This window comes from Halyomorpha halys, unplaced genomic scaffold (assembly GCF_000696795.3).
Source record: "Halyomorpha halys isolate HHAL.00 unplaced genomic scaffold, Hhal_1.1 Scaffold30.1, whole genome shotgun sequence".
Classification (NCBI taxonomy): domain Eukaryota; kingdom Metazoa; phylum Arthropoda; class Insecta; order Hemiptera; family Pentatomidae; genus Halyomorpha; species Halyomorpha halys.
In genome coordinates, this window is record NW_027110126.1 from 551,943 (window position 1) to 573,048 (window position 21,106).

At 28.5% G+C, this 21,106-nt stretch overlaps 2 protein-coding genes across 3 annotated transcripts in view; both read left to right on the forward strand.

The window, feature by feature from the left end:
* Positions 1-16,926, forward strand: part of grnd (grindelwald) — a 121,536-nt gene extending 104,610 nt beyond the window's left edge. For both annotated transcript variants that reach the window (XM_014427435.3, XM_067048195.1), the window contains exons 3-5: positions 8,878-8,961; positions 11,048-11,217; positions 13,494-16,926. In XM_014427435.3, the coding sequence (XP_014282921.1) occupies positions 8,878-8,961; positions 11,048-11,217; positions 13,494-13,715 (476 nt within the window). In that variant the 3' untranslated portion in view covers positions 13,716-16,926. The remainder of the gene's footprint in view (positions 1-8,877; positions 8,962-11,047; positions 11,218-13,493) is intronic.
* Positions 16,927-19,944: 3,018 nt separating this feature from the next.
* Smyd4-2 (SET and MYND domain containing, class 4, member 2) overlaps positions 19,945-21,106 on the forward strand; it is a 114,095-nt gene continuing 112,933 nt past the window's right edge. Inside the window, exon 1 of the mRNA XM_014427150.3 lies at positions 19,945-20,078. The gene's annotated coding sequence lies outside the window, so the exon portion shown is untranslated. The remainder of the gene's footprint in view (positions 20,079-21,106) is intronic.

A 21,106-nucleotide genomic window follows, 5' to 3' on the forward strand; every position in this document is an offset into this window, starting at 1 on the left:
TTCTGCTAACAACATATTTTTTAATTACTTTGTGACTATTGAAATATGTGTAATAATCAAATAGTTCATTGTTTTTTGACACTTTCACACGTTACTCATTGCCCTAATTTTTCAATATTCCGCTTGACTTAAGTCGGAACTAAATCTTCAAAATTAGTATAAGTAGTGAATTTAAAGTTTGATCAACCCATTGAAGTTAATTTTTGCATTATAGTTCTCATAAAACATTTTATTATGTTTATCCTAACCTCAAAACTGTTAATGATCCCATGTGCCTGTCCCTAGCCAATAAAGTCAGATTGTGCTTTAGTTATTTAAAGATTTCTTGGAAAACTGAGAGGTTTATTATTTATCATATGTATATAGTATAACAACAATTGACAGTATAATTCAAAGCTTTTTAAATCTAAACGGTTTACTGAAAATTACATTTCCTCTTTGTCCGTTGGTTGTCTCGACTGTCTCCTATTAACTCACTATGAAAATTAAAATTTAACGCAATTATTGATTTTATTTTAAGAAGCAGTGCCCTACAAGATGGAAAACCCAACCTCAACCCGAAGACTGAAGCACAGGCTGCTCCAGGACATCCTGTTATAAATTCTATATTTATCAGTTCAGTTCACTCTAAAATTTTATTTTATCTTAATTTCTTTCTTTTTTCCCTTAGAAGTCAATTATTTATTTTGTTAAATCCATAAACGTCATTGTTTTTGTTATTAATTTTACTTTTATCTTTTATTAAGAATTATTATTTTAATCTATTTATTTTACCTTAAGTTTTTTTCTTTATTACATTGTATATAGTTAGGGGTATCTTTTGTTTCAGACCATACCCCCCCCCCTATATTCAATTGTAAAAAAAAATGTACCTCTTACATTAACCAGGCCGATTTGATATTAAATAATAACACATAAAGAAAATCTGTTATCAAAATATAATAAATTATTAATCTCAATAAAAAAAAAAATAAGTACAAAAGTCAAACAAAGGAAAATAATCTATTATTTTAAAAAAATATATATATATTTGCCTCTGATAATACTAAACAATGTTTATAATATAAAATCTTTATTCAAAATAAAATAAGTTCTTGTTATAAATTAAAAATGAAAGAAAATGTGAAATAAAGGAATTTTATTCTTAAATTAGGAATTAGGATTTGAAAATATCGATTTGCAAAGTATTAGTTAGGTATTGAAGAAGAAGGGATGTATATAAAGACAGGTTAGCAAGAAAGGAATTGCAAAAGACAGTGGAGCAGTTCTTAGGGCTAGGAGTTGAATTGCAGGAGACTATACATATACTTCTTACATCCGAGAAAATATTGTGAGGAATTTTTATTCCATTTGCACTATAGGTTACATGTTTTACTTTGAGTTTCCTACAGTAAGCAGTGGATTAGGTGTGATCCGTAAGGTTGGCTATTTATTAATGAATTTTCTACAAAATGTAATATTTCTTCAGAAAGCTTTTTATAACTAACGTTATAATTTTAGGTGGGGTATAACTCCATTTACAGTTAATCGTTCTTTGATAATATTTTAAGAATTTTAGATGTTTGCACATAATTGGCCCCATATCAATTTCATCAAGCTTCATGCTTTAGTTTCGCTTGCCTAAGCGCACATGTACGTGATAAATAATCAAGAAATCTATCCCGCTTTTGATTCTAGTAAAGATGAAGAATGTTGGAAATTAAAATGATAATACAATAAAAATTTAATCAACTTTAAAAAACCAATACAATTTTTTTTTAATTTGAGGCCACATGAGAAGTGGCAGCTTAAGGATATTTAAGATTAACATTGATTTCATACTTATGTAGCATAATTCAGTAATATAGAAGTAGGAATTAGTCTCCATTATTAAAAAAATATGTTTTTCTCTTTTTAAAAAATTACAAGACATAGGAGTGAATCTTTGAAACTTTATTCAAGCGTGAGTATGTCTGATAACCAATCATATCAGTGTAGATATCACTTCTCATTTGAACAGCCTAGAACAGAATTATAATACTTATACTATTAAGTAAATTTTGAACTGTTTCAGTTGTAGCCAACTGTTGAATTCAAACAGTTGGCTACTCCTATTTGATCGTCTTCTTGAAATGAAATGTATTATTTGTTTTTTGTTTTTTTCAATTATGATACCTGAGTTCGCCAACATTATTGGATTTTCATTTACAGCCATTTGAAGGAAAGGGACACAAGGAGTTTTCTTTGATTTTTCTCGTCCTAGCATTTAAAAACAATTTTAAACCTTAATACAACGTTGAAATAGCTCTTTATTAAAAAATAACATAAAAAACTTTTATGTACCGTATGAAATAAAAATTATCATGTACCGTAATTGTTAAATTAAAAGTAAGGAAATTAATCTCCCCCCGCCCACATGAAGGGTTAAGGGTACAGTACTTAGTAAAGAAGTACTGTTACTAAACCAGCGTTGTGCATGGAGGTGGTTTGGTCAGAATCGGAGTTAGTACCATCGTGCCTTACCACAATGCCACCGAGCTACCCCGAATGATAGGTGAAGTGTATTTTTTTCTTAAGGGTGTTTATATGCGTGTTAGAAGTTATTGAATGAGTTTTAATAGCTAAAACGGTTTCTAATTTCATCAAAAAAAATTTATTCCTGTAATGTGATGTTTTTTATTTAATTATTATCTTGTTTTTAGTCTCTCTAAGATCAGTCAATAATAAATCAACAATATTGAGGTCTCAATTAATTATTGACTCGCCCTCTAATTAACAGTGAAGAAAAAAGTTAGCAATATACGTATATTGAATAAAAAAAAGAAATTGTGGTAAATAAAAATAACATAAAATTTGAGTTTTTGCTAGGACCCCATTCCTGATGAAGACCTAAAACTCAGGTCGGCATGAATAAATATTTTTTGGTTTATTTTAGTTCTTTTTTGCTAACTGTACCCCCCCCCCTCTCCTCCCCGGCCATCTTCACCAATTAATAAATAAAAATCGTTTATTGCTGGTGTTACTGAACCGCATATAGTATGTCATATTTTCTTTTGAAGTACACCTTCAACTATTGTTCACATGATGGATCTCCCAATACCTTTTTATTAGGGAGAAGAATAAAAACTTATCTCTATACTGTAAAAATTTAGTTTAGTCATCATATGTTTCGTTTTTCTTTCCGTTGTCTATACATGAGAATCTTCCCCCGTTCAACTTTGTTACAGGAAACTGTTTTTCTCACAATTGTTCCCCAAGACCATGAGGTAGAATTAAACTAGATGTTTACTATTATTCCATTCTCATAAAGCAGTGGAAGAACGTTATTTTATAACCATTTACTTAAGAATATTTACTTCTTTTCTCACTTAATCGTGATTGGGAAATATGTTAATCATGGCTCTGAATTGAGGCATCAGTCATGAGGCAAGATTGGTTTGGAGCTAATACACTTCAATTTAAATAGGAATGAGTGTGTTTAAGATGCTAATTTAAGTTTAATTTTATTTAATTATGTTATCATCTAATGTTTTACTTGCTTCATTACCAATGCCTGATCTAAACTGAATGTAATACTACTTAATGAAATTTAAAAAAAGAAAGAAAAGAAACATACGATATTAAAAAATAAGAATTTTATGGAAGTAATTTTGTTTGAACAGATAAAATCATTGTAGAAAGCTATCGACATTCAAAACAGTTAAGTAAAAATTATGGGAAGATAGTTGACCGTGGATAAGATACATGTAGAGAGGATGGTTGGGGGTGCGGTCAGAGAATAACACAAATAATAGTACAAGAGCCCAAGAGGAGAAAAAAGGTTTATCTCACCCCAATTTTTTATTACTTTGATGAAAACTATGTATAATTAATAGTCAAAATTGATGAGTCTGCCAAGTATAGGTAGGGGGAATAAAAAATTGTAAGAAGAAACAACCCAAGAAAACCTAAGAAAACGTCATTTAACGATGAGTAAATTTGATAAAATGTGAGCCCTAATAGAGTTATTTACGTTAAATAGTTCGCGAGATATAACGTTTTAAAAAGCAACATTTCATAAAAATGAATGGGATGTACTGAAAGATCAGTACTTTGTGAATTTATTTTGAAAAATATACATCTCAAGAACCATTTTAAGTACAGATTTCTATTAGCACTCAAATTAAAGCTAGTTTAATAAGCTATAAAGTAGTTTATGATGTTTATCTTCGTAGGAGTAATAGTTTTCATGAAATTTGCTAAAATAAATTGATTTATAGTTGTTCGCACAAATTTTTATTTGCCAAATTTATATTCACACCTGAAAAACCCGAAGATAATTGTTATAAACTACTTTATAGTAAGTTAAATTTCCTTTATTTTGTGTGTTGGCAGACATATGTGCTTCTTATGGATCTAGAAATATCTTTTTTCAAAAATCCAAATTTTATACAAACAACTATAAATTAACATTTTGTGAGTTTATTTTGGCAAATATCATGAAAACTACTATTCGTAAGAAGGTAAAGGTAATAAATTACTTTATAGTAAGTTAAATTTCCTTTATTTCGAGTGTTGGGAGACATATGTGCACCTTATGGATCTAAGATATATTTTTTAAAAACCCAACATTTTTGTACAACTACTGATTTATCAGTATGTCCCAAACAACATTTTTATGAAATAATGCTTTATGTCTCGAGAACTATTTAACGTAAATAACTCTATTAGGGCTCATATTTTATCAAATTTGCTCATCTTTAAATGACGTTCTCTTAGGTTTTCTTGTGTTATTCCTACTTTTTAAGATATAGAGCCCTGAATGAAGAAGTAAATTTTTTTTATCGCGTTCAAACAGCCGCCATTTTTTATTCCCCCTACGTATACATGGCAGAGTCATTAATTTTGACTAGTAATTATGCATAGTTTTCATTAAATTAATCCAAAATTGGGGTGTGATAACAGACTTTTTTCTCCTCTTGGGCTCTTATAGTCTTTCAGCCGTATATCAGAGCTGGCTTTATCACGGCATTGTACATTCTTAGCTTTAGATTTTTAGGTATTCTCGAAAGACAGTAGAAGGCTCTGTTTTTGCTAGTTATGCGCTGGTCTATCTCTCTGCGTTGATCATTTAGTAATTTTATTGTATTTGTATTGAGCCGATTATATTGTATAGTAATTATATTGAGCCGAGTATTTGAAACTGACTACTTTAGTAGACTACTACTAGAGTTTTTCCTAGTTTATAACGATGTTTGAAATATTCTATATTTTAATTTCATATCGTGGAAAAATCTGAAATATTTTTTAAGGATTTTTTAATTATATTTGTTGTTATTTAAGTCTATCCCTACAGATAATTTGTATTAGCAATGATGGGGTTTTCGATTACACCCTGGCTGTAATCGAAAATGATTAAATTGACTTAAATATTGTGACGAAATACTTATAGAAAAAAATGCTATATACATAGAACAGCTTCAAATTATTATACGTTGGTATATTGTTTAATTTATTAATTTAATTAGTGACAATTAAAAAATCTGGTCCGATGCGCACGTCACATAACTTTCGCTCTCCTATTTACTTTGATTTGAAATAATCATATGCCTCAAAATCTGTTTTATTTACGATGACAATATTTTCCCTCATGATATTTTTATTTACATACAGTATTTTGTCCTTTAGTAGCAATTTACTAATGCTAACAATGGAGGATGGTTAATTAATGGAACTTCACAGGTTTTTTTTGTTTTGTTTTTTAAATTCAGCCGTCTACCCCAGTCAGACTGTTACAGTGATCCTAGACCTAGATATATTAACTACCTCTCGATATTGTACATTTATATGAGTTTAACCAAAATTGTTAAGAGTCGTTTTGGAGAAAATAATATACAATTTTAATATCAATATTATAAGAGGTGGCATAATTCGATTTGACGGGAAACGTTAGTCACATCTCGAGCATCTGCCTTCGTCAACGCAAGTTCCTTCTGGAATTCTCTTCTTATCTTCATTGGCCAGTCCTCATCCATTCTTCCCTTTAAAGAAGATGTATTCCTTCACTTGCTATATAACCAAATCTCCGCATCATTGTGAACAATGTATATAGCCATTATGAATTGAAGTCAAGCTAAGGTCTTGATGTAATTTAACCTATATTATGAATCATTGTAAATCTTTGCGAGAGAATCAATCTTAATGTGATATCTAGTGCAAGAGTCCAAGAAAACAAGAAAGGCAATTATCTCACCCCAATTTTTGATTACTTTAATGAAAACTATGTATAATTAATAGTCAAAATTGATGAGTCTACCAAGTATAGGTAGGGGGAATAAAAAATGGTGGCTGTTTAATAACCTTAAATAAGCACTAATTTTTCATTCGGAGCTCTATATCTCAAAAAGTAGGAACGACACAAGAAAACCTAAGAGAACGTCATTTAAAGAAGAGTAAATTTGCTAAAATACGAGCCCTAATAAAGTTATTTACGTTATATAGTTTTCGAGATACAGTTTTTTAAAAAGCAACATTTCATAAAAATGTTGTATAGGACGTACTGAAAGATCAGTAGTTAGTGAATTTATTTTAAAAAATTTATATCTCAAATCTATTTGATGTACAGAAGTCTATTAGCACTCAAATTAAAGCTAGTTTAATGAGCTATAAAATAGTTTATGATGTATATCTTCGTAGGAGTAATAGTTTACATGAAATTCGCTAAAATTAATTGATTTATTGTTTTTAGGACAAATTTTCATTTGCCAAATTTATATTCATATGTGAATATTATAAAAACTACTACCCCTACAAAGATGAGTGTCGTGTACTACTTTATAGTAAGTTAAATTTTCTTTATTTTGAGTGTTGGCAGACATATGTGCGTCTTATGGATCTAGAGATATATTTTTTAAAAAATCGAACATTTTATACGAACTACTTGAAATTAACATTTTGTGAGTTTATTTTGTCAAATATCATTAAAACTACTACTCCTACAAAGATAAACATTATCAACTATTTTTTAGTATATTTAACTAGCTTTAATTTGAAATGAAGTTTTTTATAAATCAAACTTATTGCCCGAACAACTATTAATCAATTTATTTTAACAAATATCATGAAAACTACTATTCCTACGAAGATAAAGGTCATTAACTTCTTTATAGTCCATTAAACTAGCTTTAATTTGAGTGCTAATAGATATCTGTACGTCACATAGTTCGTAAGATAATATTTCTCAAAATTAATTAATTAACTAATCTTCCAGTAAATTTTTAAGAAATTTTGGTTTTTTAAAAAGCTATAGCTCGAGAACTATTGGACGTAAATATCTCTTCTAGGGCTAATATTTCAGCAAATTTGCTTTTCTTTAAACAATTTTCTCTTAGATTTTCTAGTGTTGTTGGTAGTTTTTATGATATAGAGGCTCCCAATGAAAAATCAATGTTTTTTTAAAGTTTTTAAGAAGCTGGCATTTTTAATCCCCCTACCTATACTTGACTCATCAATTTTGACTAGTAATTATATATAGTTTTTATTCAAGTAATCAAAAATTTTAGTTTCGTTTAACATTTTGTCCCTTTAAAATTGTATTTGCTTGTAAACGTTCTCATCCAGAGACTGTTTTGTTATACTTGGTTCTTTGTTCTCAAGGGACCTTAAAGCTCGGATTCTTGTACGATTCCAAGACTGTCCCCTGCTATGTATTTTATACTTAATTAAGTGAAAGTAATTGTTTCGGAATTATTATATCAGGCCTAAACAAAAAATCTATAAATTATTTACATGAAGAAGGTGGTCAGAGATGCGTCACAAGAAATCAAAAATAGTTATCAACTACTTATTTGCCGACTTTTGCCCCACTTTTTAGAACTTCGTCAGGTCTGTTTTTGCTCTGGTCTGTTCTGAAAACTGTTTTCGTACTGTCCTGAGGAGAAACAGCCCCGATGAAGCTCCACATTTATAAATTAAATCAACAAGGTTAATTATTTTAATATAGGTATGTTTAGAATTCTTTTTTTATTCACTTTTCAGATTCTGTTTAGGAACATAAAACTTTATTTACTTCAAGGTATATTAAATTTTTCCCCATTTCGATCAAATGTTTACATTAGAGAAAATAATAGATAGTCCAGATAGCGGGAAATAAAGGTATCAAAATAGTTAATGAAATCTATTTATTTTTAACCAGCGTTTCGTCCAACTTTGCAGGGCTGTCAGATTGATACAGAGCGGACATCTGATATTCCAATAATTATTAATCATTGTTAGCCTTGAAGATGGGCCGCCCTTAGCTCAGTGTTTAAGACACAATCTTACCAATTTGATGTCTATTGGCGGTGCCGGTTCGAATCCGGCCTGAGACGTTGATTTTTTTCATTGAGTGGTGGTCCCACAAAATGAACAACTTTGACCCCCAACCATGGTTAGGCAGTATAGGACTCCAATGGGAGTCTTGGCCGAAAAAAAATAATAAACCTTGAAGATTGAATTATAGCTCTACATTTACTTTTCACAACTTGAATTTATAAGAAATTGTTCTCGTAGGAAAAGAGTGGTTAGTGGATTATTGAAATCATTAATTTTCACAATAAATATGTAACGTAGTCATGAAACTCTTGAATTTTATTTTAAAATAATTCGTTCGAAAACATTAAATATCAAAAGTACTAATATTTTTGCTAAGTACTCACTTCCGTTGTTATTTAATTCTTTGTGAACTGTTCTATTTTTTATTTACTTTTGAAAATAAAAAAGTTATTGATTTTTCTACGAGAAATTTTATTAAAAGTGCTTTTTTTGAGCAGTTAATCTTTCTTTTATGTATTAGGTTTTATAGTCATTCATTAATTAGTAAATGATTTAGTCTATTAGACTTGGATGGTTTATGCTAATGTGTTTTTTTTTCTTCTTTAGATTATATCCACGATGTTGTCAAACATTATGTCACTTACGATGAAGGTAAAGATATGCAGAAAGAAGTTCGAGAAGAAATGCTGGGTAAGTTTTTATTCTCTTCTGTATCATTAATTTTCATTTTATATTTTATCTATATTATATTAGTAGAAGTAACTATGTATTCTATTTTATTAGCTTATTGTTTTTTTTCCAACGTTTTATAATAGCAGCTATTTCTAATTAGTAATTAAAGTAAAATATCACACTTGTAACAACCGAAGCATTATATTCCAAGAGCCTGATGAAAAGAAGTCTGTAATTTCATCTCAATTTTTGATTATTTAAATGAAACCAATGTATTCTTATCAGTAAAAATTGATGATACTAGCAACAAGTACAGTTAGGGGATTTAAAAAATGGTACTGGTTTTTATTTATTAAAAAAATGAATTTTAATAATAATATCAACTTTTAAGATCCAATTTACACTCAACTTTTTTTTTCGAACCTTCAACATTTCGGCAGTTATGGTGGCAACCTAAAAACATACCTCAATAACCTTTCACAATTTTTTTTTTTAATCTCTGTTAAAGGGCAATTAAGTCGTATATCTTCAAAAACAAAACAAACATTAAATTAATATCATAAAAGTTTCAATTTTTTATTATATGGCTATTTACTTGCAAACCACACAATCTGAATATAAAACAATCCTTTATTTTATTTTTTCCTTTTCTACTAACCATATCAATAATATTAACAGTGAAACTTACCTTCAACAGGTTAGGACTCCATAATCACTTAATATTATATTATATTACTGAGCTTAATTTACTGACAATTTAAATGTTTTTTTTGTTTTTTTAATTTGTTGCTTATAATTTAATATTATTAAAAAACATAATCATTGTATATTTATTATATACAAATTAATTTTCATTCTGAGCTTCATGTCTCTATTAACATTGTTAAGAACACATCATAACACCAGATTTTACGGACATTCCTTACACACCTATTTCTTGAAGCAATAATTTAATTTAGGGGTAAACGAAAAAAAACAAAAGACATTTTCTTTAAAAAATCGATTTATTCAAATTAAGTCTGAATTGAGCAATATAAGGAAGGCTACACGTTTAAATAAATTATTAATAGTTGAAAATTCTTTTTTAAATGATAACAATAATATTATTGGTATACTGATTACCCAATAGGGTAACCAGGTTAGTCGTTCATCTTCGAGGTGGCCTACTGCTTCTTGATCTTCGGAGGCATTCTCAGTACAATCTTAATTGATGTTAATAATTTTACATAGTACATAAATTTAATCTTTACCCTTTCTTGAGCCTAGTTATTATTTTTTTAAAATAAAATTAATTTTATCCAATTTTAGTCCTAAAAAATTTATATTTCTTTATAAGTCCGACGTTTCGGCCATCCTCATAGACAATCTTAATTCAATTTTAAAAAAACTTTACGCAGGTTATTCTGTCCAGGTCATTAATTTCAGTCCACAATTACCCTATTTTGTCAATTCTTCATATTAAATTAAAAATTTAAACATTTAATCGCAGTTAATTTTCAAAATTATAATTTATCACAACAATCTTATGGGAAGGTTACAAATGTTGTGATAAATTATAATAGTGAAAATTAACTGTGATTAAAAGTTTTAATTTTTAATTTATCAAGTAACATTTAAATAATTATGTATATTGATAGTGATTCATGAGAAATGAAACATATTTTAACCGGTTGCCATTTCTTTTGTCTCTCGGACTTATTTAATTTTTTCTGGATTTTCTCTATAGGAAGTCTGGTGAGTCAATTCATAAAAAATTGTTTGAGGTTAATAACTTCCAGTTGAATGAAATTTGTATTAAATTATCATAACATGGTACAACGTTTCGGGACCACTGTCCCATATTCACTTCAATTCACTAAATTAATCATAAATCAATTCACTAAATTCAATAACCTCATAATTTCATATAGAAAATCATGTCACACTTAACACTGTTCTATAGTTTCTACTATAACTTATTTGTGCATCTTCACTTCTCCTTAGTACTAATTTCACTCCTAATTAGTAATTTTAAAATCAGAAAACAAGTAATAAATGATATGATCCCAAGTAATAAATGATGATAATATATTCCAAGGTAGATAAGAGGATTATATTATTTCAGGTTCCATCGAGGGCTTGAGAGCGATGGTGGCCCTCTCGCTGACCCTCAGCCTCCTGGTCGGGGTGGCCATGCTCACCTGTCTAGGTTTCGCTTGGCTCAAGTACCGGAGGCTCTGCAAGGCGTCCTCGAGGGAGAAGGACATGATGGAGAAGAAGATATCTACCGTATCGGTAAGTATCTTTTAAAGGTCATATTATCAATATTCAGTCGTAAATATTACAATTTTTTGTCATTTTCTACTTTCTTCTATAAACTGACAATTTTATTGTGACCTACTAATTGTAGAGTAGTAGTTAGCAAACGTTGAATGCAGAAGCGAGTTAACGTTTTAGTTCGATGGAATATTTTCTAATAGCTTGATGACCATGGCCTGTTAAAATTAGTTAATACTGGTTCTTTATAATATATTTTGTGCTGTGATATCCTCTAGTGAGATTGTGACGTCTCGTACATCGACCAACATGATATAACTGTCTGTTTCAAAGGTAGGATAAGTATGGCTGGAGTAGTGGGTTTATTCTTATTCGAATATCACTCAGTTTTTCAATTTTAGCCACACTTTAAATATTGCTCGATTTAACTATCTATGTTAAGTATCTTCTTCTCGTTTTAAGTAAATGTTTTAAAAGTGATATAGAAGAGCTGCCAACTGGTGGCTTTAGTTGGGCGGGTCGGCCTGGATTGATTGTCTTTTAGAATTTTGTGTATTATAATCTATTGTGAGGTAGTGGTATGTGGTACATCGACCAACAAAAAAACCATAAGAGTCTGTTTCAAAGTAATATAAGTAACGCTACCACGCAGGGCAGGAGTTCCGGGCCTACACCGTTTTTTTTCGGCCCCTTTTTAAATATTGCTATTTTAACTACATTTACTCCCGCTCTCCGTAGTAGCCTTAATTTACTTTCCATTAAAACAGGTATAGCTAGAGCTTGATATTGTTTGCAATTATTATTATTTAAGTAATATTAGACATAAAAAGTTTTGTCAATGAAGTAAATGTTAAATTAAAAAGCATAATTATATACCCGGTATTGTATTTTCAGGTAGTTTTTGACAGCGATTTGGTATCCAAGAGTCTTGTTCTCATGTTCTCCTAACTATTACAATATTCTTTTTCCCAATTTCGGCGTTGATCCTCTTTTCATTCCATCTTCTTCATTATCACCACACACAATCTCTTTCATGTATTATTTCGGAGGAACTTCTGTCCTCCGCGCTTTGTTCTTTACTGTTTACTGGTGTTTTGATGATGTTTAGTCCATTATGGCCATTCAGAACCACAGAGCAGGAGCACTGTAGAGATGTCTGATGGTAGAAGTTGCCGGCGACCTTACTGCTTCCGTGCAGACTTCCAATAAACAAGAAAACAACATTCTATGGAAAAGTTTAGGAAAAGAGTCGATTTCAGAGAATATTTTCCAGATTTCCCAGATTAATTTTAGTTTCCGTCCTCCCTGAGTACTATCAACTCTCTTAACTGTAAGTGAATACGTTTAGGAGTTGCCACCATCTGATGAACGACTGTAAGCGAATACCTTTCGGAATGGATGTTCTATCCTGTGAGGATTTACAGTGAATACCCTAAAAACTCGCCAATATTCATCTGCTATCCAGCATACCTTTCCTATTGAACATATATTGTCAAGGCCTTTTGATTTAGTACTTCACCTCTTAAATTGATGCTAAAGTATTTGTATGAGCTTATGGTTAAACGTACCCCTCTTCCATAATTCCCTTGCCGTTTTACGCAGTAACAGAAACAGTCTATGTAAAAGTAATTTTAATGGGAGGTGTAATATTTTTTATCTTGAGAAGGGACGAATTACTCTGTAAGAAAATTAATTTCTCTACACGGATTTTTTAGCTGGCAGGTTGGTGTAAAATATTGATAAATTCCGTCTAACTAATAAGAGAATTTATGATAGAAACTTCCTTGCTCTTTCTTTTTTTAAATTAGATAAAATTTTTCTACGATTTGAAATCAATATGGGTATTGAATCAATATATATTGTATCAATATTGAAATCAATATCTTTACATCCATTACTTATTAAGGTATGCTTATATTTATTCCCTTTCTACATATATACAATCTAATATTCTTCTATCTAACATTTTTATCTGTGTTATTCCTACACTGTAGACGTCAACTAGAAGAAGAAAGGGATGGAGTTGATCTAGTTGGAATTAGTTACTGATTTGACTCACTAGAGTTAGATGCATGAACCCGTCATATTCAAATTCATTGGTTTTCCTGCTTTCTCTTTATTACATATCTAGTGTCACTCGTACTGAACGATTTGTGAGTGAGGTTGAGTGTTATTTTGTCCTTGATCTATTCCTCAATTCAACTATCTGTTTTGAAACTGTATATTACATTTGAACTTTATGTCTTGTATTTATTATTTTAACTCATGTTTCATCTTCGATTTTATTATTTCAGGGTATCGTAAACAATAACAAAGATTGCGGAGGGAACGGAATCCGGCCAATGGACCTCCCGCCTGCTTCGACCGCAGGAGCCCCGAGCGTGGTAACTACTACGACCCCTATTTCGACTCGGCACCCGAGCGAAGACGCCACCCTGGAGTATGCCGCCTATGACAACCCTGGAATGACACCCAGCCCAGTCCTGGCTGAGAACAGAGGTGAGACAAGCTTCTGACAGGGACCTCACAGAGGTTTGCCTCGACTGACCTGTTGAGTTCAATGTTGATTTGACTCCTTTGTGATCCTATGCCGTCTCTAAATTACATCTCTACTCTTTGTTACAATTAACTGTACCATTGTGTTCTTCAAATAGAGCTATTTGTAACAAATTGTTGCTGTTCAGTGTAGAACTACTTTGTGACAAAGGAGTTTCCTATTGCAGAAGCAGATCTGTTTAGAAATTAGTACATTTTTATTCTTTGTTTAAAATTAATGTATTTCATATTTTATTCTGTGTTGTGTAAATTATCAGTAGTGTTAATGCTTCAAATGGCATCTATTCTTGATCATTGATCATTTTTTAATTCAATTTTATGGTAACTTGAGGAAGTCTTAAAAACCAAGTTGTTTTTATTCTCTATAACAAATTACATAAACATATTACATGTTGTCGACATTTCTATTTAAATAAAATATACTTAAAAATTACTTCTTGAGCTTCATCATTTCGACTGATTTTATTGGGAAAGACATGATAAGTGTTTTGAATATAATCTGATAATTTATGTGCTCAATTGTATTTATACATTTTACTTTTGTGATTATTTAATATGAAAACGCATCTTATTCTAAAATTTAATAATAATTTTTCTATATATATTTACTCATCTGGTATTCTTCTAATTTGATAAAGGATAAAGATCAAATAGATTAATGAAATAATAATAAACATATTTTAAGCAGTATTATTTTTTTTATAAGCAAAAATCTGTACTAACATTTGGTGAGCAATAAATAACTTTTTAATCGCTTGCAATTTTTATATTTATTGCCTTGACTGATTCATTGTACAGTGATAATGATTACTTTTCGTTAAAATATGTAAAAAACAGTGGGAAAACCTACAATATTTAAATAGATGTTTTTGATTACCCAATAATGCACTTGGCAAAGGAATATTTATTTTCACCATGCCTTGCCTAAATATCACTTGCAGACAATGTGCTATCAGAAATTCATTGTTGATTATTGAAGTGATTTAGCAATGATTATTAGTATTTTATATTTAATGATTAAAAATTTAAACTAATTAATAATTCCAGTGTATAAATAAAACTTTTGTAATCGCTCACATATGGTTGTCCTGCGGTAAAATACATATTTTATGTAGAAAAAATTTATTGTTTAGAAGGTATTATTTCTTTAAAATTTTGATTCCTTTTAAATCAAATCGGTATATTTGTTCTGTTATTTTACTAATTCTGTTCCATTGACATTTACCTTTTACAGTTGAAAAAGCCGTCCAGATTTTTAAAAATATTTTTGGTATTCAAGTATTGAAGTGTAATATTAGAGTTAAAATTCTGTAAAAATTTTTCATTGTTATAGCTCCTTATATGGCTGGAATGTAATCACGTTGTGTATGAATTGACTCCTTGTAATTGGGTTTAATTACTTATGATTACATTTAATCTTAATTAAGCTGTTTATAAAGGTGTGTAATTTTTGTAAATAGCATTTACTATTTAGGATGCCTTAATTTTGAAAATTATTTAGGGAGTTATGATTCTGGTGATGGGATGAATTCTTTGTTAAAAAAAAAAGGGGGAAAAAAGAATTCTAGTATGTTTAATGATTTCGTCCATACATCACATTCCACAGGTAGTGATTTACTACTTTCAATTATTTAATGAAATTATAATAATATATTTTATAGTATTATGTATAATAAAAATTTGTTATTGTCTTTTAGACTCTTTCTTATTGTTAATATGTATTATAAAAATGAGTTTAGAAATTTGAAAAAAATATATTGTGTGATACTTAACAAATTAATGTAATTAACTTTTGCATAAAAGCATTTATTGATACTTTAGTTATTCTTTTATGTTTACTTTATTTTATTTTTTTAAATATTCAAGCATTCTTACAAATCATACAAGTATTATAATCAGTATGTTTCATTGAATGCCCTGAATTAATTGTTTTCTTCTACTGAAGATGAGCTTGGAAGTGATGGTTGTTTTATCTTATGCTGTTCTAGAGCATTTCAATTCTAAATTGTAATAATAATTTATGTTTTATAAATTCAATTTTGTCAATTTTACTTTCTTTTTTTTTACCTCTATCCAAGGTCATTTTTCAGTGTATAGAGTATTTATAATAATGTTATTTCTAATTACTTATATTATGAGGCCACAGTTTATTAAATTTTATTATTAGCTATAATCAGTTATTCTATTATTTCTGAATATTTTCATTAGTTTTGTTGATGTACAAAATGTTTGAATGATTGTCAACATTTTTTAAGCTATATAATACTTCATATTAGCAGGTATTGTAAATTTTCCCTTGCAGTGTAGGACTCCAACGGGAGTCTTGGGCTGACGTAAGAAAAAAAAAAAAATTTTGCCCTAACCGTATGTGCATGAACTGATGAAAAATAATTGACTCAGTTTAATAATCATTTTGGTGAGCTTTAATATTTCTTTAGGCCATTTATACTCTATATTCTGTACATATTCACCTTATTTTTTAGTTTAAGCACAATATATAATAGAATATTACTAGTGTTATTGATTTAGGCCATAAGTTTGAGCCTTAATATCAGTGATCCGTCCAATATCTGTATATAGTTAATGTTTAAGCATTTATTAATAAGTGTATTGAGCAATATTAGTTTTTAGATTTTATATTAAAAGTAGTTAAATTTCTTTCATAAAAACAATTATTTTTATAAGAATTAAAACTATTTTATAGATACTAAATATAACTTTAATAATATCATTATTTGTAATCATAAAAGACATTGAGCATTCACAATATAAAAGTATTTTTATTATATATAATGTGTTTGAAGGAAGTTTTTAATGTATCAAGCTTACCTTATGTATATAATATATGAAATTGTAATTCAGTCAAGTCTCTACATGTCAAACATAGTCATTTTTTATAAGAAAATTCATTGGAAAAGGTTTGAACTTCTAGAAAAATTTAATTTTTCAATATTAAATACCATATTTTTGTAGAAAATAATGAAACAATTCATGGTTACAAGCCCATTACCTAAGAGAAATTAAATAATCATAGATATGTATACAGCCAATTACAAAAATTTATATACAGTGTTGACTTACATAGTTTATGACGATTAATGTTATACATGTGTAGATACTTAAATGATAAGTAATGTTTTTTTTTTTTTGTTTTTTTTGTTTGTTTTTTTGTTGAAGGGAGCAAAATAACCTATAATTATCTTTGGGTATATGCTGCCTAAATGATTTTAAACTATGGTTCAAGTTTTTGAGAAATGAAAACTAGTTTTGGGAGATTTGAGATGACTCTGAGAGCTTTATTGAGCTTGAGTATTTTTATTCCTTGATTTCTATATGTTTTTTTCGTTTTTATATAATTTAAACACGATAAATTATTAAAAGGTTTTTTATATAATTTATGTCAGTGATGTTGGAAACATTTACATAAATTTCTAATGTTTATGTATGTTGGTGAGATTAAAAATATGTGTCATTATACAGTTAAATAAAAAAAGACTGTGATTTTTCTCATCACATTATCTTAAGATCATGATTTAAAATGTATAGATATTTAGTTGTTGTATAACTAAATTTAATTGTATATTGTTGTGATGTTTCATGGATTCCTGTTGGCGTTTATGTACTTAATATTGTAAAATAAAATAAATATAATATATTTAAAAATCTTTCTTTTAGTCATTTTCTTATGTTTTTAATTTTATTTTTGTTTTGCTTTTTATTACATTTTGTTTCTTACCTTTTTAGTGATCTATTTTTATAAAAAGGCAGTCATAAAACTTATTAGTTTTTACAGTACATCAATTTAAAAACAATTTGGTTCCAGTGTTGTACGGAAATAACGAAAAATCCATAATATCTCATATCCAATATACTAATATCCCAAAAATCACCAAACTTTATGAAAAAAGTCATAAACTGACTTCACAACTAGAACAGTAAATTCTTTAGTAAACCTGAAATTTATTTACTGGAAGATTGCTGATTGACTGATTGTATCAATAAATGGAATATGGTACGGGTGCGGTCAAATAAAACTCAAATAGTAAATGGGTGTACTATATTTGAGCCAACGTTTCGCCTCACATTGCTGGGCTTCGTCAGGGCTAAAAAGATACAAACACTTGTCATAGTTACATAAAAAAGAGGAAAAAAATTAAATTTTAAGGTTATAAACAATATTTATCATTTATTGTTTATAACCATTAATTTTTCTTTTTAAATTTTATGTTTCATTGTATTCCCCTGTTATTTTTCACTATTTTTTTTTTTTGTGTAACTATGTCAAGTGTTTATATCTTTTTTAGTTCTGACAAAGCCCTGCAACGTAGGGCGAAACATTGGCTCAAATAAAAATAGTACACCCATCTACTATTTGAATTTTATTTGACCGCACCTGGACCATATTCCAGTTATTTATTATTTAATTATTCGTTTACTTAGACAACTAACTAGCATCAACTGATTTTAAAATATAGAACGTCGGCCTGTTGCTTGGCGATGCCTTAGCAATGGTATCTCTTTAATTATTATTTTACAAATATAAAATACATGTTTCTTTTTAAATTAACAATAATTGTAATGAAAATAATACAAATAAAATTAAATGTGATTGAATTAAATAATAATACCAAGTAAATACTATTTACAAAATATTGAGAAACAACATGCCTACGTATGTGCATTGAGTCTACTTGAGAATATTTGTTAAGTATACTTTCCTCACAGCCTACCATCTCCAGGGTTGTGAAGTTCCCAACTAAAGAAGAGATCATGGTTTGCAGTTAAGTATGGCTTAATGAGTTTTGGTTTTAAAATTATGATTATAATTCCTAATGACGTGTAACTTTGTTGTATTTGGTTTTAAGCAACTTCCCCAGGATAGATGAAATCGACCAGAATTGTGAGGAAAAGGAAAGGAGAACTAGGTGAAAACAAATGAGTCAGGAAACCTGCCTCAATTTTTTTGTGTCTCTTTCCTCTTCATTGATAGGAGTTAAAAGTTAACCCTGAGACACTCCAGGGTTATGATGAAATCGAACTTTGAGAATTTTCTATTACTTCTTACTGTAATAAAATGTCTATTCCAAACGAGTGAGTTTTTAGTATGGCCTTCCCTTAAATAAAAACTTTTTTTTTCATATTCATATATTAATAGTAAAGAACTACAGTCAGGGACAAAAATCGTATATTGTAGAGAGAACGATACTAATCCTAATAATAAACTAACCAATAATACTAAACCCAATAATGATGCTAATCATAAGCAGTAAAAAACAAATTAACATCCCAAATAGTTTCTTTATGGTATTTCTGGAAACCTTCAGTATTAATAATACTTGTCTCTCAATTAGTCCTCATTTTGTGTTTCTATTTTCTTGCATGTTTAAATTATTACATATCTTTGTGTTTTTCTTGGTAATTAGTTGTCGTTTCCCTATTCTATTTATTAATCTTAAAAAAGCAATGCAAATATTATTTACTATCATAATTTTTTATTATTTTTATGGTTTTTGTTTAACTCTACTTTTCATGAGGTAAAATAAAGTAACTAAAACAACAAATGTTCTGTATTAAAGTAGAAACAAATAATATAAAATCAAGATTCACAATTATTTTTTCTTCTTAACATTATTTATTTTTTTAAATATTCTGCCTGGTTAATAACAACATGCTTGTTTGTTTCATGTCCTGACTTCATAGTATGAGCTACAATTAAGCACCCACTTTTGACAAATGAAACCAAAATCTTAAGAAAATTATATATAATTGTTTCAATGCTTTGTTAGTTATTAAAATTAGTATTTGACTGAAAAAAAATTAAATTTTTTTCTAAATTTAATTTTTTTAAAATTCTAATTCATAATTTTTCACTTCTAGGGGGGGGGGGGAGCAGATGCCCCCTCCTGCCCACAGCTGGGTATGCCCATGATGATGAGAATTAATTTTATTCTAGTTTCCTCAATTAGTTCATTAATTTTTCTATGATAAATATATGTTTGTATTTTTTTTTTTATTCCATTACATTTTATCTTAAGTTTATTTAAATAAATTTATATGAACTAATGGTTTAATTATTATTATCAAATATAAACTAGTGTGAAATATTAATCCATTGTGTAATATGTCCTCAAGAAACAAGTTATTTTTTAATTTTAAAGCAAGAAATTGGTTTAAGGGAAGTGGAGGTTAAATTTAAACTTAGGATCTCCTTTAATCTATTATTAAACTACATCCATGTGCAAGCTTTCTGTTTCACAAATTGCATTGTATTTTTGATTTGTTTCATTTTAGTTTGTTTTGTTTTTCATTTTTAAATTAATCAGGTAAGTTTGTATTTCTAGATCTTCATAACTGACGTTTTCTTGTTATGGCTCTTAGCAAAACAAGAATTAATATTATAACCTGATTTTTTTATATGTTGTTTAGAATTTTATTATTTATTGTAAGCATTATCTAGTATTATCTTAATAATAGTTATGATAAAACTCTTTTACTGTTTCTGTATTATGACTGTAAAAAAATATATTTACTTGTTCATTTCATTTAAAAAAAAAAAAAACTTTTTTTGTAATTGTTTATTTCAAAATATTCATTGATTTCTCACCAATATGGTTGTATCATTTAAAATATGTTTTGTTTACATTAATGAAATTTAACTCATTTCTTATAAAATAGTAATTAGAGCAGAACTTTCATTTAGAGGTCAAGTATTGATGATTACATTACCTTAGTAGTCAATTATTTCGCACTGCAAAATTGATAGTGTGAAATTTCCATTTCTTAAAAATTTAAGTTCTTTAGTATCCAGCTTACCATTAGGTACTTTCCTTCTAGAACTCAAATTACTTTTTGTTAGCAAGTAAGTGTTAGAAAGAGATGATGCCTTTCAGTAATTTATTTAATCTGAATTTCGTAGTTGTAATGAAGATACAGTAAAAAAATTTGTCGAGAACATTTTGTAAAATGTGAAAATATATTTTATTTGTTTATGTTATTTCAAATAAATAACATCTCGTGTAATAATATGGAGGTGATTTAATTTAAATTAAAGAAAAAATTTCTTATTTTAAGAAGATGAAGTTAGTGGCAGTCAAGAAAGCTATAAAATCGTTGAAAACTATTTTTGTACCTTCCTTCATCACTACTGAGACCATGTTCTTACAATCATTACACATGTTTAACTAATAGTCTTAAATTTTATTTTATTTTTTTTTTTTTGGCAATTGTATAAATCTTCTTTTAAATTTCATTATTTCATTTAGATATTTCTTTAATATAAAATCAGAAGTATAATGCCTTGTTCTATGAAAATGATGGTCTGTACATAAATTCAATCAATTTTTTCCCTAGA